The following is a 24,987-nucleotide window of genomic DNA, read 5'->3' on the forward strand; positions in this document are numbered from 1 at the left end:
CTCCACAGATGGCAGATTCAGTTGTGCAAGCATAGATATCTCAGTTTCATTTCAGAGATGTCAAGGTATCGAAGACATCCACATAGCATTGGCAGATCTGATACAAAGTCTACTAGAGACTCACTTCAATCTGTAGAGTCTGCTGAAGATAATCTTTCAGGAGGAAAGATAATCTACAGTGCCTAAAATGACATGTTAAGTCATGCTAAGACAATATCTCACTCATACTGACATTTCAGACACTGTTGAGTGCTTTATCTGTCCTCAAGCTGTCAGTTGGTTTGAACAAGAGGACTCCCACAGGTCTTCTGCCACATCAGCCAGGGCTAATTGGACTACTTTGATATTCCAAGGGTACCTCAAAGAGATTAAGGCACTTATGCATAGGAATTGAATCCCATCCTAAATGTTTGAATCTAGAGCTAAAATCCACACATAAATTTAAGAGATCTCTCCTTCTGTCCTCCACCTTGCACTGGGTCTGGTTGGGATGGAGTTAAGTTTTTTTATAGCAGCTTGTATGGTGCTGTGTTTTGGGAGGGCAAAAATAAGGAAAAACTCTTGAGTTGAGATAGGCACAGTTTGCAAAAGCAGTCTCCCACCACCAGCAGACCAATGCTCAGCCACTCTCAGAGCAATGGCTACTTTTGAAAAACTCCCTCCAGTTTTATTGCTAAGCATGATGTCATATGGTATGGGATATCCTTTTGGACAATTTGGGTCAGCTGTCCTGGCTGTTTCTCTTCCCAACCTCTTGCTCACCCCAAGCCTATTTGTTGAGGGGGGAGGGTGGGGTGAGCAGCATGAGAAACAGAAAAGGCCTTGATGCTGTGTAAGTGCTGTTCAGCAATAACTATAACATAGGTGTGTTATGAATGATGTTTTGGTCACAAGTCTAAAACACAGCACAATAGGGGTTGCTATGAAGAAAGTTAACTTCATTCCAACCACACCAAATACACGCCTGCAGTCTTAACTCTAGAGAATAATTTTGTGTTTTGAAGGAAAAATGATATTTTTGTATTTTATTAGTAAATTGAAATTCAGTAGAAAGAAAGAAAAAGAAAAAGAAAAAGAAAGAAGAAAGGGAGGAAGAGAAGTAAGTAAGGAAGAGAAGGAAACAAGGAAGGAAGGAAGGAAGGGACGGAGGGAGGAAGTGCCTTAAGGAGAGTTGTCTGTCTCAGTAAAAATAAAACAAAGTAAAAATGTGTTTTCTGGCTGACTTCCCACTCCATATCTATATAATTTACCTTAAAAATATGAATGTGGTGATGAAATTGCAAGAATAGGCTGTCCAGGTCTCCATATACTCAATGAGGAATACTAAATTCTGAATAAGTCAGTGATGAACCTTTGAATCTCCTACCTTGGGCTATGTTTGTATAAAATAAGAAATTAATTACCTGGAAATTAAATGAATAAGACCTCTATTCTTGTGCAATGGACTTGTTCTCTATTCACTGCTGCTTGATTTCCTGGAATACTTTTTTATATTGATAATGATAAATGTTCAGTATTTCATTGCAATGCATTTATCTGAACAAACAAATTTTCTTATAAGAAAGTAAGTGAGGAAAATTTTAAATAGAATATGTACTTATATTCATCTTTAAGAAACAATCAAAAATATTTTCATGTATATTGTGGAGTTGCATGTTCTGCATTTTTTAACCCAATCATGAATATTCCACATGAAAACATGAAAACCAGAAACATCCATATATAAATTCCCTAGCATATATTAGAAATCAGAAACTTAGAAATTAACTGAACCCTTAGTAGTGTGAGCTACCGTAATTAAAAAAAAGGAGGCCTTTTTGTTGTTGCTATTGCTGTTGAATTTCTTTATAATGCACATTCACTGTTTTAATAGTGAGCAAAAACTTTGGTTGCCAAGCAGTTATGACGTTGAGAGACAGCATTGTCATTTTAGTCACATGCTAATTATTGTTATTTAAATTTCCTTCTTTGTCAAAAGCAAAAGTCAATTATGAAGTTGACAGTATCTGCTTTGTTTTTACATTTCTCTGTAAAAGGAAACAACCATCTAAGAAAGGAAGGACAGCTGTGAATTTCTCGTTCTGAAAAAGATGTTGTTGAGTAATCTGTTGATGGCATTCTTCATCTCCGTGTTCCTCAGTGTGTAGATCATGGGATTAAGCATTGGAGTGATGACTGTATAAAGAGATGACATGGCTTTGTCCACCACAAGCTTTTGGAACGGACGTGCATAGATGAAGATGCAGGGTACAAAATGGATGATCACCCCTGCAACCTGAGCTGCACAAGTGGAAAAGGCTTTGTGCTTCCCCTTTGTGATATGTGTCCTGATTTTGACCAGGATGACAGCATATGACACAATCAGGGCAATGAAGATGAGGACTGTAAGCAGGCCACTATTGGACACCATGAGTAGCTCAACCACATAGATGTCTGTACAGGCCAGTTTGATTACCTGTGGGACATCACAGTAGAAATTGTCTAGAAAATTTGGTCCACAGAATGGCAACTGAATGACCAGTGCTACCTGCACAATAGAATGAACAAACCCCCCTACCCATGCTCCTATTACCAGCCCGAGGAGAACGTTGTAATTAATAATGCTTAGATACTGCAAAGGTTTATGGAGAGCCACATACCGATCCAGAGCCATCACTATGAGGAGGATGGCCACAGCACCTCCTGTGAAATGGAAGAAAAACATCTGTGTAATGCACCCCGAAAAACTAATGGTCTTAACCTCAGACAAGAGGTCCCATAGCATCTTGGGCAGAATCACTGAGGATTCACTGAGGTCTATGAAGGCTAAATTTCCCAACAAAAAGTACAAAGGCTTGTGGAGCTGTTGATCTGTGATTACTGTGGTGATGATGGTGACATTTCCAAGCCAAGTCATTGAGTAGATTACGAGGAAGGTTGTAAAGAGAATATACTGCAGCATGGCACTTTCAGTAAAACCAACAAGGAAAAATTTTTTCACAGTGGTGGTAGAGTTCTCCTGCTCCATTGGTACCCTGTAGCATGCAATCAACAGAGATAACACTAGGTCAACTAGTTATTATTCATTGACATTTTTATTCAGAAGAGACTACTTGATCTTCTATTGCTATTCATCAAATATGATAGGCCATCGAATTCCTTCAGCTCCTTTTCTTGCATAACAGTTTGTGCCTGTAGAAATCCTCTTTGCACAGTTTTCCAGTATGTACTTGAAAACAGTCAACCATAAGATTAATCTCATCTGACTCTAAACAGGAGGATTAAATTCAGAATTTCTACACCTACATTTACTAATCTGGTAAGATATGTACATAAAAGATATGTAAAGACACTCTAGGTGTCTTCATGTAAGCTATGATTCTAATCTTCCATTGTAGTCAAAACAGGTGAGCATAATTTGACTAAATGTAGGTGCCCAGTACCATTTTACATGTCCATGCATAATTCATCTATAGTCACAGAGCTGACAGATGTGACACAGCATCCATGGAAAAACTTTGTATCATGCTTTTCTGGAGCAGCAGCTGGAGACAGTTCACAGGTATCACCACAAAATCTCGTATGGCATTACACATTTGTGTTTAGTCAGCTGAATCCCATTCTGGGGATTTGTCAATAAAGTCAAGCAAAGACTAGATCATGATAATGCTCTCCCTAAAATAAACTACACTGTCTCAGTTGTCCATGTTCCAGCAAATATTCAGTCTATGGAATGGATTCTACTGGAATTTCCATAGAGATGTCCTGTATCTTCCTTCCTTCCTTCCTTCCTTCCTTCCTTCCTTCCTTCCTTCCTTCCTTCCTTCCTTCCTTCCTTCCTTCCTTCCTTCCTTCCTTCCTTCCCTCCTTCTCCTCATTTATTCATTCATTCTAATGATTCTCCATGCAACTGCAGACATACTCGATTTATTCCTCATCTTGTAACGTAGCTGCCTTTTTAATCACACCAAAAAGACCTCAGAAGGGCTAGGGAACTATTTTGATCCTTGCATTTATGTCAGTAGGAAGGCTGAAATGACATACCTAGCATATTCTGGAGTTTCTTCTTCTCTGAAAGTGGTCTGGTTCCTGGCCTGTGATATGGCTGATGAAGAGCTGTGATACGAAACATTCTCTTGGGAAAGCTAGCTTTGAAATCAGCAAAGATGATGTGAGGTATGGATTCTTCTGATACAAAAGAGCCAAGAGACGTTTGCTATTCCTTGCATAATTTTTGGGAGGCTCAAATATCCTGCTGATTGCTAAAAAGATTGATTGTGTTGCAGATAACACTTCATTTTTATGTAATATATTAGACACTAAAATCAACAATAGTTTATCTTCAAGGATTTTATAAATATTGTGGAAGCTGCAAGCTGTCTGTACTCAGTGTTACTTGTTCTTTTTGGAAAATCAGAACTGTTTCTTCAGTCTCCATACTCAGTATAAATATGCTGGCATTTGGGTTTTTACCCCTGTCTTCAGTGATGCAATTTGCCTGTCAATATTTTGATATTTGCAATGTACAAGCCTCACCTTAGCTAGCTGCCTAGGCTGCTTTCACACAAAGCAAAAAACATTTTCACAGAACGATATTTTAAATGTCTTTTGGGTGTTTACCCCAGAGTAATAAGAAATCAAGCTCAGTAAGAATTGTTTTCTCCTCAGACAAAATAATCCCACCTGAGGACTTGCCAAAGGCTGCAGAGGCGCAACAGGTAGCTGTCTTGCTTAGTAAAAACGTCAGAATTGAATATGTGATTGGCTGGTTTAAGGCAACAGGGAAGCGGGTGCATGCCACATAACTTTAATTAGGAGTGCAGAGGGTAAGCACGTGAGCACGTACACAAGCAAGCAAGCAAGAAAGGTTGTTCACGGATTTATTTTTTTTTTCAGGCGATGAGATCTGCAAGGTAGCACATTTGAATGCAGAGAGATAGGATTCATCTCACTTACTTAAACAGAGCTGCCTGAAATTTAGTTGACGAAGTCTACCCACATTGTCCAGACCCTATCTGTACTGAATGGGAGAAGATAGTTATCTGCAAGGACAATTTACCTCTTGACAGTTGTCCAACACAGGTCAGATGAATCACCACAGCTGCTGATATAATTTCAAAAAGGGGAATAACATTCATTTATCAGAGAAGGAGTAAGAGGGCTGGAGCTCAAATTTCTCTAGACCTGGTCTAGGAGATGAGCTATTCTTTATCCAGTACACAGGACAGCAAATATTGGATTTACCTCACTGCCTTGAGGTGTTTTAACATTTGTCATCTTAGGCAATATCTACAATTTGCCAACTGAACTACCTGTGTGATTTGCCTCCAATGCCTCTTCCCTGGGATTACTCATGCTTCATGGTTCAAGTCCCTTCTCAGGTGGGATGCTCTGAAGCCTGGTGCATTTCTGAGGAAAGTTCATTCCTTTTTCAGTTGACACCACACAAGCTTTGATTCTTTTCCCCAGAAACAATCTTGCAAAACTATCCCAGCTTTTGCTGCACTCTCAAACACTCCTATAAGCCCTTGCAATATGTCTTGGACAATGGCACATTTGTATTCAACATCATGTCTGAAACATATTTCTGGGTTGTGGTTCATGCACTTTGAGACAAAAAAAAAAATCAAAACAGAAAACAAACCAAATTTGAGCATATAACAATAATTATTATGCTATATAGGGCTCAGAGGAAGATCTAGCTTAACTGGATGTAACATGAATACAGAGCAGTGAGCATGAGCTGCACTGCCATATTTGTTTAGAGGGAAAAAAATAACTCCTTAGGACAGATCTTCATGTTAGAGGTAAATACATCATGCTGGATCTGACAGCCCAAGCGAGGTGAGGTTGATGCAGCTCCATGTCCCCAGGTCCAACCAGTAGCAAGGCTGAAAATGTATTCCCAGTAGGCACACGCGCACACACACAGAGCACACATATACACCATATATATACACATATATACATAGCCAGCACACAGAGCACTCACATGAACACAGAAAATGTCAACAGCCTCACCCTACTCCCCTTTCCGTCTGGACAGGATGTAAAAGTCCACTAGTGAGAATATATATATATATATGTATATACATATGTACAAGGTGAATCCTCCAGCAGCTCAGCTCAAGACAGTCTGCCCAGTAATTGACCCCTGGATCCCAGTCTCCTCACTTGCTGGCATCTAATACAATGCTGGCTGTATTCTAAGAGTAATTATTTTAAAAGAAAAAAGAAAATACAAAGTTTGAAGAAATTCCTTATCTATATCTTATACAATCTTAATTGTATCTATACAATTATAATTATAATTATACAATATAATCTTAATTTCTTATCTATATTTTATACAATCTGCTAAGACAAAGTAGTAAACCAACTGCTCCTTCCAAAGAAATATATTGACTAGGGTGGGGCAGTTGCCAGGTAGGACTTACAGGTGTTAGCTCTCAGAAGCTAAGGAACTAAGGTCACATTACTGAAAAACAGGTAGAGTCTGGTCATCCAAAGTCTAGCGTGATGAATCAACCTACAGACTGGGATTGCTGTGATGAAAGGCAGACTTGTGTAGTTTAGACTTGTCTAGTACAGATGTCCAAGGGTAAACCAGTTACTTTAGGCACTTTTAGCACCCATTAGAGATGTAACCTGACCCCTATACAAACACTAAGTAAATAGAGTCCGAACCCTATCACTCACTTGAGCAATAACTCCAAATAGAACTCTAACCTTAAATTACATCTTAAATCTGTTCCTAGTCATTATCCTGTTGTAACTCTAAACTTAATCTTCACTTTCATACTACCCCAGTCTTATTTTATCCCTTGTCCTGGTCTTACCCTATTTTTAGCCTTAACTTAGTGAAATCTTTGACCCCCAAATGGAACTTCAGTTCTGGCTTCCCATCCTATTATAAACCTCAGAGTTTAGGGAACAAAAGATAGCTTTGACTTTCACAATACAATAATGTGAGTTTCAAAAGCTATGATATTTTAGAATAAAATGTATTACATTTGTCTTCCCTCTAGGGAACAGTTATCCCAACAAATATTTTACCCCTCAATGAATTAAAATGTTCCTCCAATTTGAAAAAAAAATAGGACATTAAAAAGGTCAACATTTTATTAACATTGGTTAATAAAAAGCAAACAAACAAAACAAACCTTCTTTTTGGTACCAATACAAAGAGACCCAGGAATGAGAAATTTGCCTTACAGAATTTTGTAACAGAAATATTAATTTTATGTGAATGAAGTATGAACGGAAATGTGTGTTTGAAAGCCTCAGGAGAAACTGTAGAAAAAAGCTTAAAAGAATATTGTGTTTTAATTACTATGTTACATTGCATGTGATTTCATTCAAACAACCATAGAGCATGAAGCAAAAAAAGAAACTGAAGCAAAAAAGATAAAAACAAGATGAAGAACAGGACTAAACCCATAAAATGCCTACATAAGAAGTAAAAGGACAGTGAAACTGAGGGATTTTGCACACCTCTGGGTTGCATATCAGTGGTAATGACCAGACCATTTGGACACAAGCATCTTAATAGTTATAGGTGTGTAGAGGCAAAAATGAGTGAAACCTTCGTGAGAATGAGTATGAATGAATGAAATCAGATGTTTAAAATTAATATCACCTTCCCTTTCCAGAAGATTTCACCTTGTAGAGTGCTCCGTTAATTGCATATATCCCAAGGTCGCATACATGCACCTCCCTACGTATCAGTGAAATTTCTACACATTGAAGAAAATTTCCTCCAAACCACCATGTGAAGGAAGGGTTTTAAAGCTTATTCCGAATGGAACAGGTACTTTGTCTTGGTTAATAGCCTGGGCCTAATCCTGCAAAATTCAAATTATAGTTTCCATATTGAGGTCAAGCAAAAGAAATCTTCACTACCAATGTGATTATGCTGATCTTTGAGGTTGTCTCTGTTAGGAAACAGTACAAGTTTCAGCTGACCTAGTTAACCGACAGTAAAGGCAGTAAAAGGGGGATGAGATTTTTCAGTAGCATGTTCATTTTTTTTAGTTTGCTTGTTAAAGAGAAAGGCAATGTAAGTAATCTCAGGATAAATTCATTGCCTGACTTCAGAAACTTTACAACAACTTGTTAATGGCAAAGTGGTTAATTACATTTGGCAATGATGTGTTTGTTTAGACCCCTCCAGGGAACTTAACTTGCCTGTGTTATCATTGGAACCCTTTTTTCTTCATAATTGAAACACTGGAGAACCAGAATTAAGGAAACTTCATTTAAGCTTCTACTGACTTTGCTTCTGGGATCTGATCTACTTTTACCTCTGTGAAAAGAGTTGGAGAATTAATTTTTTCTTGTTTTATTCCTTGAAAAGGCAAGTCTGAAAGAAGCCTTTCTTTACAAAAAAGCTTAACTGCTCTCATACAATAACACTAGTGTGATTAGCCTGAATCACTTTAAGGGACATTGCAATTCAAATGGTTAACGCTTTTAAATTCATGCCTCTTTTAAAGATGTTTCAGATTGTACTCAAAGAAGAGACATCCAAAATCATTCATCCATCTAGAGTAAACCTTTTCTATAAGTGCTGTAGGGCCCTTCCATCAAACACTACCAGTGACATACTGTGTTCCCTGAATTCACCCCTTCTGCTCTCTGTTTCCATATGCCACATGTGGATGAAAGATACTCCAAAGGAAGAGCTTGCACAAGCAGGAACTGGTGTGGTAGACAGTGAGACAGGTCTTCAGCTAGTGTAAATCAGAATTTCACCTCTAGGAGGGAGCACTGATTTTTGGTATCTAAGAAATATAGACATTGATTTTGCTAGAGGCTATCACAATTATGCCATCCTGTCTCCTCTATGAAGAAGGGGAGCTCTGGTTAAATTATGCCATTTGGTGGACTACAGCTTCACAGGCTGTAGCCAAAATAGACCAAGACAGCAGTTTGTGGCTGGATTCATCTCCCCAGTCCCAGTACATGAATTATAGATTCTAACATGCCTAACCTGATTTCAATCTAGTATTAATTTTATATATTTTTTCCTGTGCGTCGAAGAGAAAGGCATGGGACTCTATAGAGGACATTGCCTTCATACATGTAAAGTTGATCCAAACCCCAGCATATAGCATATGAGATTACATGAGGAAAACAGAGAGATTTTGGTGAATATGTCACAGAATGCAATATGGGCTTTACCCTTAGGTAGCCCTCCACAGAACCACCATGGTACAGATATTGAAAAGGTGGGTATTTTTCATCACGTGCTGCTGTCCCACAGATACTCTCAGGCCTCTCATGAACTGAGACAGTGCTCATATCTGGTTCCTTAGGTGCCTATCAGAAATTAATTTAAACCGTTAGCTTCATTCAGAGTTCATAATAAGCTGTAACAGAGCCAAACTCATGCTATGGACTACAATAAAGAAGAAATAGAAGTTGCAAAGGCATTTTGTTGGCTCTTCCCCCTCCTTTAAATATTAACGCATATATATGCATGTATGTATGTGCATCTGTGTATGTGCACAAACACAAAACCAAGCACAGCATGCTATCTAAAGTAAATAAATGTACTGTATTTGTGATATGTTACAGTATCATGTTTTCGTTTAAAGGGAGGCTTAACAAAAGCTAAAAAAAAAAGAAGAAAAAATATAAAAGGCAAGGAAGTCAATTTCCTTACATTACTGAAGACCATATCTAAAATATGTTTCACTTACTGTGAATGCATTTTTATGGAAGAATGCATTTTAACAAAAAGAATACATTTTAACATTTCTTTCTGTTCATTATTTTCAGAAGTGTGTGAGAAATTATATTTAATAACTAGTTAGTTTTCTTTTTCTGACAATAATTTGTACTGATCTAAATGATATGGTCTTGGGGTAAGAAAGCATATTAACACTTTTCTCAGGTTTCCTGCTAGACAACTTTTCAATGACTGCACCCATCTTTTTCTGATTGTTCTTTTGTCTCTAATTTCTTTGAGTCCATGTATAGTCAATGCAGAAAAGTTGGTAGAAAAGGGCAATTCTTTCTACCCTGTAATACAGAAGAGTTGAATCATAGTGTGGAGGTGCACATCTCTCTCCACTGAGGTTCTGACTACTCTTCTGGGATCCAGTTGAAAGTAGTAGGATTTTAAGTATTTGTGAGAGAGGTAGGTGTCTGGTCCAGACCAAAAACGTATTTAAGAATTCTTATTCCACCAATTCCAAATGCCTTTCTTGATCTGGGCTGCTGAGCTCCTGAAATGCTGACACAGGTTATGGTTCTGTCAAGATCACCTCCATGTGCCCTTCCGTTGGAGTAGAAAGTTTGTCTGCTCTCATGTATCTAAACCTTAAACAGTTCTGGGCAAACTTTAAACCTGTGTGTGCACAACCAACACCAAGTACAATGAGATCCTATTCCCGTGATTCCTTTTAAATATTAGTACTAGTTTTGACATTACAATATGGGTCAGTAATAATACACCAGTAACAATTTACATTAATAAGGAAAATGTGCATTTTTTATAAATAGATAGCAAGGCTTGGCATCCAACCTTGATTGTAATGGGATATCTGACTAGCTGATTTAAGCTTCTTTTTTGTCCATCTTTCTCATAATAACTCATTGTTATCATCACGTTGTTTTTCTTCTACAGGTGGTAAAGTTTCCTGTGCCACCAAAGTATTTCAGATTTTAAGTACTCCCCTACTCTATATAGACACAAAAACTATGTGTAAGTATGTATATGTATATATAATACACTTGTTTAATAAGAGATAATGAAATAAATAGTTACAGTTTAAATGTGAATAAAAAAAGAAACAGGTTGGGGACCACTGCTTTACTGGTCTACTGAACAAGTCCTAATGTGTTTGTGGGGATAGGGCTTAAAAGGGGTGGGTGAGCACTGAACAGGGTGGAATTACATGAAGAAGACTGAGCATGTCTACAGGGCAGGGGATCAACCCTCTGAGCGTAATCAAGAGACCCCCACCTCATACAAGGTCCTGAATCTGGTCAAGAGTCTCCCTGACCAAGGCCTCAGACCAGCAGGAGGACCATGCAGTATAACTGAGGCAACCCTTGGTCTTTGTGCTGTGCTGCAAGATACAAGCATCACTACCCTCCCAAATGGAAGGCCAGGACAAAAAGTGAACTTCACAGCAATATGTACATGGGGACGACAAGGATGGTTATTCTAGTCTAGGGAACATCAGGTGCCCACGAGGGCTCTTCCTCCACCCTTGCAGGTGTGGAGGGCCTGGCAGGTTTCAGCAAAAGTGCAGCAAAAGGGAAACAGTAGATTGGTGTTTACCACTGTGGAAAGGATGGGGGGAAAGACTGCTTGAGAGAAATACACTTTTATTTTGGCCATGCCAAAATAGGCCATCAGGCTGTCAAAATTCTCAAAGATTTGGGGTGTCCAAGAGGTTATTGGATTTTTTTGTAGATGAAGGGATAGCGACTAGTAAAATCATAGTAATGTACCTTTTCACTGAAGGATGTCGGTAATATAAATAAATGACATAGAGCCTGCTGACAAAAAGAGCACATTTGGGTAGCAGAAGCATCTACAGTTCCTCACTAAGAACTCCGTGAACTCCCCATCTGACTTTTTTCACAGTGACCTCCTCATGCTCCCATACAGACCTAATATTAAATCCTGCTGTTGTCATGTGGTCTATCTTTTGCTGTGTCATGTAATAAAAATACCCAAAGTTTGCCTCAGTCAGAGGGTTCTTTCTTCTTTTTTTATGGTAGCATTTGTCCATTTGACAGTCACTGTCTTATAACTCATGGGGAGTTGAATATTTTCCTTTTCAGATTTATACGTAATCCACTGAGAAAAGGGTGTCAAAGATCTCTTTTTCCTCTAGTGATGATGATTTGAGGGAAGTTGTGCTACACTGTTACATTTAAGAAACACCAACTGCTGTGTGGTCATACAAATAGAGACTAGCACCCTATGCTGAAAGGGATCTAAGTTACACACCTTCACATTTGCGTCACCCTGTTTCTCGTAGAATGTGAGACAAGTCATCACCATAATCTCATTCATAGAATCATAGAATATCTCAGGTTGGAAGGGACCCATAAGGTTCGTCGAGTCCAGCTCCCTGCTCCTCCTGTATGATATGCAAGGCTCCCTCAAAATTTTGGCAATAGTAAAAGACAAAAATCTTCCTCTAATTTATTGCATGTCATAGCAAAAAATTATCCTCAAGCACCATGCCATTCACCATGTAAAATTCTGGTTTTGTATAAGGTTCTACATAATTTTGATTTTCAGCAGTGTTGAAAAAAAATGGAATAATGTTTGCAACCCACAAATCCCAGTGCTTGGGGAAAGCTGCTTAGTTACATGGGAAAAAAATTTAAAGCATCTATGAAACATATATTCAGGCTGGGAACTTGTATACATGTGCACTTTCCACCTTGGGTGATTAATAGCTTGTCCATTCTTTCATTAGGAAGCTATGAAGTAGCCATCATAGCCTTCACCATAATTACAATAATGTCAGCCATGAGGAAAGCCTGGTCAGAACACAGGTGAATGACTTTTTAGGAGATAAATGGCCCATTGTAAAAGTTTCCCTATATTCGTATCGCTTACATTAACAGTGGGACAATATAAGGAGTTGTGCATGCTGACAGCTTCAAGAATAATCTGAGAACAATCACCATGTCCAAACAGCTGGTGTATATGGTAAAAAAATACATCTACACCCCAAACAAAAGTTTTATGTAATGGTACCTGGTCTAAATTAACAAATCTGTGCTCTTCTATGTATCTCCTAACCCCAGACCTCTGCATCTGCCACTCCATCTGCCACACATTTCCATGGAAGCCACAGGCTGTGCTCCTCCTGCTCTATCTTCCCTGCTGCATTTGAAGGAAGGGATAAAACTAGAGTTTCAAAATCCCCATCAGGGCTATGGAGTGCCGGAAGTGGCCCTTCCTTGGAAAGATCCATGTCGTGATCTTCTGGGGGCACAGTCTCTTGCTCAGTAGGGGAATGCAGTGCCCTGAAAGCCCTGTACACGCGTTTTCTTAGTATTCACATTTAAACTTCAATTCCTTATCTTTTCTAAACAATTACATTATTCATACACTTTTATGGATGTATATATTTAGGTTTAAATATACATATGTAAACATATTTGAGCACAGATGTAAATGTATATGTGTGTGCATGTGCATGCACACGTGTATATATGTATATCCTGGCCCTAAGAAAATAAGCAACCAATCACAGGGCATTATTTTAAAATCATATGGGGTATAACAGCATCAAAACCAGCAGCCCCAGAGGCAAGGAGCAGCAGGGTTACCCAGCCATGTGACTAGAAGAGAGACAGGACTTCCACGTCAGGTGGGACATGTGACTGTGGGGTGGGGTGGGTTTTCCACTGCCAGGTGGTGTCCTGGCACCTGTCACTTCTCATCCTGGATAAAGGTTGCATTTTGGTTAATCATGTAGACAGGGCAAGTTGTACTGAATTGCCCTCTGTCTTAAAGGAAGCCTCAGAAATCCTAGAAAACAACTAAATTAATCATTTGACAGTGTTTGGTGCAGTATTTGATGCTTCACTATAGAAGCACAAAATGGATCTTTAGCATTGTTGGATTATGCTGCTTCTTTAATTTAGCTTCTAACATTGACCTTTTAAAAGTCTGTGTTGAGTTTAATTTTTGTTAACATTACAAAGGGTTTGAAGTAATATACATGTATATATATTATATAATGTATACTACACATTAAATAATAATGTATAAATACACAATGGAATGGATTTTGCTTAACTGTAGTGGTGTAGATGCTATATCTTTAAGTCTCAGCTACCCATTCTTTGTAGGCAGTGAAAAGAAATAAGCACCTCCCAGTCCTGATTCATCTGACCCCTTGATACACTGCCAACACAAATTAAAAGAAACATTTTGGGGAAAGAGAGAAAGAAGAGAGAAACAGGGAGAGAGGGGTGGGGAGGGGAAGTTGTTGAATTTATTTAGTTTATGCTTCCTGAAAGTATGTAACTTTGTCAGTGGACTATGGAGAACTCATCCTGAATACTCATAAAATACAGAAAATTAAGTGATCTGGAGAATTCTAGATGATGGCTTTCCTCCTGGGCATTCCCAGATGAGAATGTCTACAGAATATGGGAAGTCAGAGGTTGTGGGTTCATTTGTTTCCCAGAAGCAGAGATTACTAGTCATTTAAATGCAGAATTAATCATGAGATCATAAAAAAGTAGATTGTAAGGTACCTCTAGAGGTCACCTAGTCCAGGAATAATATATGTTAAAATAAATAATTAATAAATACTCATAAATAATTACAAATAAAGTAAAACACCTTAGAGCTTTTATTAAGACCCTTGGGCATCTGAGTTAGCACTCCATAACCACAGCTGCTGCCACAATTATGTAGCCTTCATCCTTGGAACCAGAAACAACCTGCACACTCTGAAGAGATGAAGAAAGCATTAACTAGAGGATGCAAAGAGACAAAATCTTCTCTATCCTCTAGCACACAATGTTCGCCCTCTGTCATCAGGTGGTGAGTGAAGCAGCTATGGTCACAGGCAGTCTGGTTGCAGTCTCTGGTGCTAGTGCTGACAATCAGGCAGGGAGACAAATCGCTATGACTGGGTCTGGCATTTAAAAGAGCCGAACCTCTGGTGCATGCACAGCAGTACTAAATCCATGGGTGTGTGGGAGAGGACTCATGGCCAGAAGAGCAAGGCCCCAGGTCAGAATGCTGGACTACCAACAGTGCTGCTGAAAGGGAGATGCATATTGAAGCTGTTAGCAGATATTTGTAGGATTTTGAAGCTGGGATTGCAATAAGCTTCAAAAATACTGAATCCCGGTGTGGAGTGAAGCTAGGAGTTGGGTAGCTGAAGAACTGCTGGTACTTGGGAAGGATTTGGGAAGACGGGATGAGAGATGTAGGGATTAGGGGAATTAGGTCTTGCATTCACACATGATTGAGGGAGGGCTCTGATAAAACCAATGTCAGTAAGAATAGCCTTGAGAGGACTCAGAATCAATGAGAAAGAGAAGTGCCACAGGCAATACTGTACTCATCCTGGTACAAGGACTTGAGATGTTTAACTGCTCACTTTCCCTGAGGATGAAGGACTCTTGACCTTGACCTATGATAACAAGATGGGTGAGAACTTAACTTCAGGGAAAAGGGACAGATACTCGTTTCTATGGAGTTTATCAGTAAAGATCTTAAACAGAAATTGGGTGACTGTTAGTATTACTGTGATTGGACTAGTAATGAGTGATTGTTACATTTTGATTAGACTGCCAAAACATTAATGAGACTAACAATGAAATTTCTTGTATTAGCACATATTCTTTGATGCCCATGACCAAATTGTGTAGGTAGTAGTGGTTAAAAGCCCAGAACTTCACTTCAGTTAGATCCACAAGTGGATATTAGTATTGCCCTAAAGAATGGTATGCCACCCTCTGATGAAGATGTTAGCGGATCCAGCAAGGGTTTAATCATCATCTTCCTAGCAGCAGATGAAATTTGTTTTTGTAGTAGTTACACAACCATTTAGGCTCAGGAATTCCCTATCAGTCAGAAATAACCAGGGGATAAATTCAGAAATTATAGGTATGGTTCATCTGTCCGAAGATAAAAAGGCAATTAAAAGTCTGAGCTAGACATGTAAAGCAGAATTCAAATAGTCCACCATAGTCTGAACCACTCTGATGGCACTGGATGCTATCTCAGACATCTCCACCAGATTGGCTGGTGAGACACGGGACCCATCGTTCTAGACCAGACACTGGAGGGCAGGCACGTTATTCTGGAGCATGTAAAATCACACTCAATATCTGTGTTTAGGACCTGGGTTCCATCCCTGCGCTTGCTAAGAGGAACTGTATCTTTTTCCTTACACTCTGTCCCTCAGGTCACTATGTTGACTTATTCAGATGTAGATATCTATATCAGCAGCATTGTAAATTATGCAGTATGAACACCCCCACAAATAACTCATGAAAAGATAGCTTGACTGTAGAATCACTCATAGATTGTGGTTCTTGGGTCTCCTGTAAGCTGTTGCTTTCTGAACTAAAGAATTTAAAGGACTAAAAAGAGACAAATGAAGAAGTGCATTATGTAGCTTCCCTGGTAAACTTGTTTGCAGTAGTGAAGACAAAAAAAAAAGGCAAAGCTGAAGAGCGGAGAGGAAGCTGGTGAAGGGTCTAGAGAACAAGTCTTACGAGGAGCGGCTAAGGGAGCTGGGGTTGTTTAGCCTGGAGAAGGGGAGCCTGAGGGGACACTTTCTCACTCTACAGTTACCAGAAAGGAGGTTGTAGAGAGGTGGGTGTCGGTCTCTTCTCCCAAGTAACAAGCAATAGGACAAGAGGAAATGGCCGGAAGTTGTGCCAGGGCAGGTTTAGATGGGATACGAGGAAAAATTTCTTCACTGAAAGGGTTGTCAGACACTGGAACAGGCTGCCCAGAAAGGTGGCTGAGTCCCCACCCCTGGAGGTATTTAAAAGACGTGGTGCTTAGGGACATGCTTTAGTGGTGGACTTGGCAGTGTTTATGGTTGGACTTGATGATCTTAAAGGTCTTTTCCAACCTAAGTGATTCTATGATTCTATAGGCAGACTGATAACATCAGGAAAGTAGGTAGGTGGTAAATATTTCCCAGTTTTTCTGTCTAAAGTGGTGTGGCAGGTAACAGCAGAGAGGGAGTAACCTGGATCGGTTCTTTGCATGACCTCGTTAGGTCATGCAGAGAGGGAATTAGGAAGGCGAAAGCCCAGCTAGAGCTCAATCTGGCCACGGTCGTGAGGGATACCTCAGGGTATCCATCTCCCTGAGCTGGATGACAGGGATGGAGAGCAAAATAAGCTCCCCATGATCCAGGAGGAAGCAGTTAACGACCTGCTATGCCACCTGGACACTCATAAGTCTATGGGGCCTGATGGCATCCACCCAAGGGTGCTGAGGGAGCTGGCAGAGGAGCTTGCCAAGCCGCTCTCCATCATTTATCAACAGTCCTGGTCAACGGGGGAGGTCCCGGATGACTGGAGGCTTGCCAACGTGACGCCCATCTACAAGAAGGGTCGGAAGGAGGATCCGGGGAACTACAGGCCTGTCAGCCTGACCTCGGTGCCGGGGAAGGTTATGGAGAGGCTCATCTTGAGGGTGCTCACGGGACACGTGCAGGATAACCAAGGGATCAGGCACAGCCAGCACGGGTACATGAAAGGCAGGTCCTGCTTGACCAACCTGATCTCCTTCTATGACCAGGTGACCCGCCTAGTGGATGAGGGGAAGGCTGTTGACGTTGTCTACCTGGTCTTCAGCAAAGCCTTTGACACTGTTCCCCACAGTATACTCCTGGAGAAGCTGGCGGCTCGTGGTTTAGACAGGTACACTCTTCGCTGGGTAAAAAACTGGCTGGATGGCCGAGCCCAGAGAGTTGTAGCGAATGGGGTGAAATCCAGCTGGCGGCCGGTCACAAGCGGAGTCCCCCAGGGCTCAGTTTTGGGACCGGTCTTGTTTAATGTCTTCATTGATGATCTGGATAAGGGGATAGAGTGCACCCTCAGCAAGTTTGCAGACGACACCAAGTTGGGAGGGAGTGTTGATCTGCTTGAGGGTAGGAAGGCTCTGCAGAGGGATCTGGACAGGCTGGATCGATGGGCTGAGGCCAACCAGATGAAGTTCAATAAGGCCAAGTGCCGGGTTCTACACTTTGGCCACAACAACCCCAGGCAACGCTACAGGCTTGGGGACGAGTGGCTGGAAAGCTCCCCCGCAGAAAAGGACCTGGGGGTGTTGATTGACAGCCGGCTGAAGATGAGCCAGCAGTGTGCCCAGGTGGCCAAGAAGGCCAACGGCATCCTGGCTTGTATCAGAAATGGTGTGGCCAGCAGGAGCAGGGAGGTGATCATGCCTCTGTACTCGGCTCTGGTGAGGCTGCACCTTGAATACTGTGTTCAGTTTTGGGCCCCTCACTACAGGAAAGACATTGAGGTGCTGGAGTGTGTCCAGAGAAGGGCGACGAAGCTGGTGAGGGGTCTGGAACACAAGTCTTATGAGGAGCGGCTGAGGGAGCTGGGGTTGTTTAGCCTGGAGAAGAGGAGGCTGAGGGGAGACCTTATCGCTCTCTACAACTACCTGAAAGGAGGTTGCAGAGAGGTGGGTGTTGGTCTCTTCTCCCAAGTGACTAGTGACAGGACTAGAGGAAATGGCCTCAAGTTGTGCCAGGGGAGGTTCAGGCTAGATATTAGGAAAAAGTTCTTTACTGAGAGAGTAGTGAAACATTGGAACAGGCTGCCCAGGGAGGTGGTAGAGTCACCCTCCCTGGAGGTATTCAAGGAGCATGTGGATGTGGCATTGTGGGATGTGGCTTGATGGGCATGGTGCAGTGTGGTGTTGGGTGGGTTGGTCTTTGGTGTGTTGTGGTTTGTTTTTTGTGGTTTTTTGGTGTTTTGTTTTTTTTTTTTTTTAAGGTTGGACTTGATGATCTTACAGGTCTTTTCCAACTTTAGTGATTCTGTGATTCTGTGATTCTGTGGTTCTTTGCTGATTAGGGCTGAACAACTCAGAGAGTAGTAGATACTGAGCTGTGTGGGAGAGTTGTAGATGCAAAGCCATGGAAGTCAAGTGCATCCACAGGTGTCTCTATAACCAAGTAGAGGTGAGGGGAGAGTGTGATGTGTCAGATACAATGCAATACAGGACAGCAGAGTGGAGTGGTATATTCCTGAAAGAATCTTTCTGTCATGTGATGAGATGGGAAGAGACTGGAGCTGACCAAACCACTTAGAGGGAATTTAAAGTGAGGCAAGGAGAAACTCAGCTCCAGATGGATAAGGATTCACAGTCAGCTGAGAAATTAAATATCGGTCAATTTATACACACATCCAGCACAATGAGGCCTTCAGCTGTCCATGAAAGAAAGAGATGGAAAAAACAAAGAATGTCAAGAAATCTTTTAATTTCAAGGCATGACATGAAATTTTGACTTTTGACAAAAACATCAAAAAGTGAGGTAAGGAGTATTTTTTTTCCTCTTACTTGTTTTTATTCTTTTCTTAGTTTCCTTTTTTTTTTTCTTTATTCTGAATTTTACTACTTTTTGCCACTTTCTCCTCCTCTCAGTTGTTTTTGTTTTATTTAGTTTCCACTGTCAATATTGATTGAATTTCTCACTGGTCTCAATAAAGGAACTAAACTAAAACTGTTCTAAAACTAAATAATCCTTACAGGTCTGAGCATTTTCTCCCACTAAAGCATTTTCAGTACCCTTTATTCTCTACCTCAACTTTACTGGTGAAGTTACTAACACAGTAATGTGCAGATGCCTTCCTGCAGACAGGCTTACCATCTTTGTAGCAAAATGGAAGAAAAGTGTTAAAAAAAATGGAGGCAAAACTCATATAACTTTCTCCTGACCCAAAAGAAGAAAAAGAAGTGAGAGGAATGAAAGAACTTAGATAAATGGAAAGACTTTTAAAAGAAATCTGACCAATTTTTTTGTTGAATGTGATCTAGACATACTCAGCTCCCTTGAAAGACAATTGGGAAAAATGACATATTTTGGAAAATACTTGATCTGATACATGTTAGAAAAAATGTAGGATGGCATTAGCCATTCCCTGAGCTGGCTATACTGACATAATTAAGTATAAAGTGATTTTAAATTGTTTAATTGCAAACAACTTTGCAGCTGTCAGATGAATTCACCCAAGGGATTCATAAACCTTCCTTCAGATGTGAGTGTTCTGTACTTAGTTTCCTTTTATAATCAGTGGATGTGATTTAGGTTAATTGTGTAGTTTTAGAGTGCACTTCATCTAGCTTTGTTTACCTGTCTACCCTAGAATTAAATCTGTCTACCCTGGAATTACCTGCTTTTGTCAACTGGAAAGAGAGTAGACATGACTAGTTCAGTTAAAGCCATTATGCCATAAACCACAAAAATTAACCTACCCATGGAAGAACGGACTGGTACTTTTTGACTTATATTCCATATAAATGCCAGTTCTCCGGGTGCAGAGAAAATAAAGAACATCTGACAAAATGTGGACATTTCCAGTTTACATTTCCAGTAAAATGCCCAAGTTAGTAGCAACCTAAATTACCAGAGTTCCCTAAAACTAGGAAATAGGAAAAGGGCATGCATTTTAGGCAATCTAAATATGCTCCACGTTGTTCAAACATTTCTGTAGATTTGCACTACTGTTTGTTTTTTTCCATGATTACTGTCTCTTTTTCAGGGTTCTGTGGGGTGGAAAATGGAGCACAAGAACTATACAGTAGTTACAGAGTTTGTTCTCTTGGGATTGTCCCAAAACCAGGAAGTCCAGATGATTCTTTTCTTCTTCTTCCTGCTCTTCTATATGATCATTCTGCCAGGAAACATCCTTATCATTCTCACAATTTGGGGGGATTCCAAGCTGGGATCACCCATGTATTTTTTCCTGGCCAATTTGGCATTCTTGGACATCTGCTACTGTTCTGTGACCCCACCCAGAATGTTGGCTGACTTTTTCTCACACCGTAAGACCATCTCCTACAGTGCCTGCATGGCCCAGCTTTTCTTCCTCCACTTCCTGGGAGCAACTGAAGCTTTCCTGCTCATGGTCATGGAATATGACTGTTATGTAGCCATTTGCAAACTTCTTCACTACACCAGGCTTGTGAACAGGGGGGTATGCTGTGTCCTGGTTGGAGCTACATGGGGTGGGGGCTTCATCCATGGCATCATTCTGTTTGCTCTCAGCATCCACCGCCCCTTATGTGGTCCTAACATCCTGGACAACTGCTTCTGTGATGTCCATCAGCTGGTCAAGTTGACCTGTGCCAACACTTACATAACAGAGCTTTTGATGTTCCTCAACAATGGAGTTGTTATTGTTATGTGTTTTACACTTCTCCCGATTTCCTACACTGTCCTGTTGCTGAAGCTCTGGACACAGTCCTCCAAGGCAAAGAACAAAGTAGCCTCCACCTATGTTTCCCACATCATTGTGGTTTTTGTCATGTGTGGCCCAGCTATGTATATCTATGGTTTACCCTTCCAAGCTGTCCCAATGGAAAAAGTTGTTGCTGTTTTCCACACGGTCATCTTCCCCTTGACTAATCCTATGATCTATGCCTTGCGTAACAAGGAGATCAAAGGCTCGATGTGGAAGATGATCAGTAAATACATATTTTGGTGTGGAAAATTTAAAAAAAAAAATATTTTGAGGTAAGTAAGTGCAAGGTTTATTTTTGTTTTGTTTGTTAATACAAATTTCTTAGGAACAACTCCATAGTGTACATTACATAGCAACATAATATATATTAAGCAAACTTTCTCCTAATTATCAAAAAGCCTTAGGGTGACACTAAAACCTATGTGGAATAATTTAGAGGAGAACAATACTGTGTAAAGGAATTAACACGGTTGTGCTATGAAGTTCGCCTGCTAAAATTTTGCATCTCTACAGAAATTAACTGGCAGGTGTGAAGCATTTATAGAATCATTACTGAACTTCTGGTCCAGATGCAGATAGAAAAAATCAGGTAGCAAGCATGTTAGTTCATTTCAGCTTATACTTGAATCTCTGACTGTTGACACTGCCTGATGTTTGACTTTCATACAATTCTGCTCTTGAATGAGTCAATTGCTTCTCCACAAAGGGAGAATGTGCAAGTCATTGAATGCCCTAGCTTGTAGACAAGCTTTGCCTTTTCATACAGCATAGGTAGGCCTCTGAAGTCAGAAGTCAACTATCAAGTAAAAATCAAAGGCAATGTGGACATAGCCTTACAGTGTAGGCAGTAGTGACAGGATTTGTCTATCCAGTTATAGACATCTACAGAATCAGAATTAATCACCTAAGGATTCCTGCATAATCAATGGGTGTTTCTAGTGATCAATTCAGCTAATCCATTTTTATTGTCTACTTTGGGAAGAAATAAACCATGCCTTAAGCATTTTTACCTTGCCCTTAGTACTCTCTCTGTTATCTACTTCTCAGTTTGATTCTAAGGTGGAATCATAGAATAATAGAATATCTCAAGTTGGAGGGGACCCATAAAGACCATTGAGTCGAACTCCCTGCTCCTCGCAGGACTACCTAACACTAAACCATATGACTAAGAGCATCCTCCAGATGCTCCTTGAACTCTGACAGGCTTGGTGCTGTGAGCACTTCCCTGGGGAGCCTGTTCCAGTGATCAACCACCCTCTCAGTGAAGAACCTTTTGCTAATGTTCAATCTGAACATCCCTGACACAGCTTCACTCCATTTCCTTGTGTACTATCACCAGTCACCAGAAAGAGGAGATCAGCACCTCCCCCTCCACTGCCCCTGTTGAGGAAGTTGTAGACTGTGTGTGATGAGGACAGCCTTCTCTTCTCTAAGTTGAACAAACCAAGTAAGTCTTGCCCTCGAGGCCTTTCACCATCTTGGTCGCCCTCCTCTGGACACGCTCTAATAGTTTGATGTCCTTATGTTGAGGTGCGCAAAACTGCACACAGTACTCAAGGTGGGGCTGCACCAGTGCAGTGTAGAGTGGGACAATCATCTCCCTTGACCGGCTAGCTATGCTGTGCTTGAAGCACCCCAGGTCACAGCTGGCCCTTTTGGCTGCCAGGGAACACTGCTGACTTATTTTCAACTTGCCATCAACCCAAACCCCCAGATCTCTTGCTGTAGGTCTGCTTTCCAGCCTCTCATCCCCCAATTTGTGTGTATAACCAGGATTATCCCATCCCAGATGCAGAATCCGGCTCTTGCTCTTGTTAAATTTCACACAGTTGGTGATTGCCCAGCTCTCTAGTCTACCCAGATCTGTCTGTAAGGACTCTCTACCCTCGAGGGAGTCCACAGCTCCTCCTAGTTTAGTATCATCAGCAAACTTACTTAACGTTCATTCAATTCCTGCGTCCAAATCATTTATAAGAACAATAAAGAGCACTGGCCCTAAAACTGAGCCCTGGGAAACCCTGCTGGTGACTGGCTGCCAGCCTGATGTAACCCCTTTTCCTAATCTTTGAGCATGTCCTGTCTGCCAGTTGCTCACCCAACATCTTATGGGCTTGAATCAGGCAAATAATTCCTTTTGAGGGGAAATCAGGATTTCAGGGAGGATGGTTTTCTTACTGTAGTACATATTCTATAGACAGGGTACGTGCAGAGTGTGGAACTATGGCTCCACCCACAAAGTCTTCCAATAATAGCCCAAAAGGCATTGCACCCTCACAAATCATAGTGTTCTCAGTCCTCATGAAACCCTTTCTGTTGCATGGTGTAAGAACCCAAATACAGCTGCACATGAAGTAGGGTTTTTTTGTTATTTATCCCCTTCCTTAACTATCCTACCTATTCTCCGGCAAAAGAAAATGAGTGCCTTACAAAGAGTGCCTTTCTCCTTTTGTCAAAGGCCATAAGCATCCAGCCTCCCCCATCCTGGGAGTCTTCCTTACCACTCAATAAAGTGTGCCCCCCGAGTTGTACATCCTTCATTGCCACAAGGGACTTTGGCTATTGCCTCTGCTCTGTCTCTTCTTGCAATCCTGTCCAGATTCTCTGGTGCATAGTCCGCTCACCTCATCCCATGACTCCTTCACCCAGCAACTCAGTACCTTGACTATGGCTTGTTACCCACACATGAAACCACCATCCATCTAAAAACAGCAAGAGGGACCTGCACCTGGACAGCAGCATCCCCACTCTGGAATGGTGTCCACAATCAGGTCCTTGATGTATTGGGGAACTTTATTCAGCTAGGGATCCTCAAGGAGCATGGTTACTACCATTCTGAGCAGTCCCACACTTTCTGGAGCAGAGTTTCTGTCCCTTTGCACTCCTGTCATGTAATTGGCCCTGAAACCAGTCTTTCAGCACTCTTTCCACAGTGAAAGACTAATCTTTGTCTATGATGTGATCTAAGTGATTCACCTCAGCCAACAGACCAGGAGTGTTCACATCCATACTGCCCACAGCTAGCCCCTTTTAGGGAAGTCTGGCTGCACCTACAGTGCACAGAACTTTCATAATTTCTGGCACAGTACCTACCCTACAGGCCCTCTGGGGGGCCTTGTTAGCCTACCATGTGGGGCACACAGGACACTTTTCTGCATTTGAGAGCCAAAGGACTATGCTAATTCTGAGTGTCACTTGCAGGTTAGGTGGCTTGATGCTCAGCAGCACTTTCTGGGGCAGTTCTAGAAACTTCTAAGGATTCTTCTCCACCCAACATCCTCCTTGAGGTGATGTCAGATATTCCCGCAGACAGAATCTCCTCTTTTCTGCATCCATCCTGCTCCCCCAGGTCTCTGCCTGGTTCCAGGTGCCTGACATTTTTTAAAAGACTTTTAAGACCCTCTACAAGGATCTACAAAGAAATGTGAATTTCTTTCTAATGCAGAAAACAGTATGGGAGGTCTGCCTCCCCACTTGCCACATTTGTCCTTCCATAGCATCGTGTTCAGCATGCCTGTTCTGTGTAGAAGGTTCTATGGATTTGTAGGAGACCATGATCGTGTAAGGATTGCTGGGTTGAAGCTGGAGAATGGGGCACAGAAAAGAAGAGAGGACTGGTGACGTGACAGAACCTCCATCCCTGGAGCACCCTTGAGTGATCCATGGAACAATCTTGTTGTCTGATGTGGGACCAGGATAGAATCACAGAATCGTTTAGCTGGAAAAGACCTTTAAGATCATCAGGTCCAACTGTAAACCTAGCACTGCCAAGTCCACCACTAAAGCATGTCCCTAAGCACCACATCCACTCATCTTTTAAATACCTCCAGGGATGGGGACTCAACTACTTCCCTGGGCAGCCTGTTCCAATGTCTGACAATCCTTTCAGTGAAGAAATTTTTCCTAATATCCCATCTAAACCTGCCCTGGCACAACTTCTGGCCATTTCCTCTTGTCCTATTGCTTGTTACTTGGGAGAAGAGACCAACACCCACCTCTCTACAACCTCCTTTCAGGTAGTTGTAGAGATGCTCCACTCCAGGAGGGATCCTAAAAGCTATA

The 24,987-nt window shown here is 41.2% G+C and overlaps 2 protein-coding genes across 2 annotated transcripts; one reads left to right on the top strand and one right to left on the bottom strand.

Annotated features, from left to right (window-relative positions):
* Positions 1-2,047: 2,047 nt before the first annotated feature.
* On the bottom strand, positions 2,048-3,007 carry LOC132319456 (olfactory receptor 4D1-like). The gene has a single exon (XM_059830244.1). The coding sequence runs from the start codon at positions 3,005-3,007 to the stop codon at positions 2,048-2,050; it is 960 nt and encodes a 319-aa protein (XP_059686227.1).
* Positions 3,008-20,244: 17,237 nt separating this feature from the next.
* LOC104251455 (olfactory receptor 4N5) lies at positions 20,245-23,043 on the top strand. The gene is made up of 2 exons (XM_059830245.1): positions 20,245-21,167; positions 23,016-23,043. Exons 1-2 carry the CDS (start codon positions 20,245-20,247, stop codon positions 23,041-23,043), a joined length of 951 nt encoding a protein of 316 aa, XP_059686228.1.
* The last annotated feature ends 1,944 nt before the right edge of the window (positions 23,044-24,987 follow it).

This window comes from Gavia stellata, chromosome 28 (assembly GCF_030936135.1).
Source record: "Gavia stellata isolate bGavSte3 chromosome 28, bGavSte3.hap2, whole genome shotgun sequence".
NCBI classification, from domain to species: domain Eukaryota; kingdom Metazoa; phylum Chordata; class Aves; order Gaviiformes; family Gaviidae; genus Gavia; species Gavia stellata.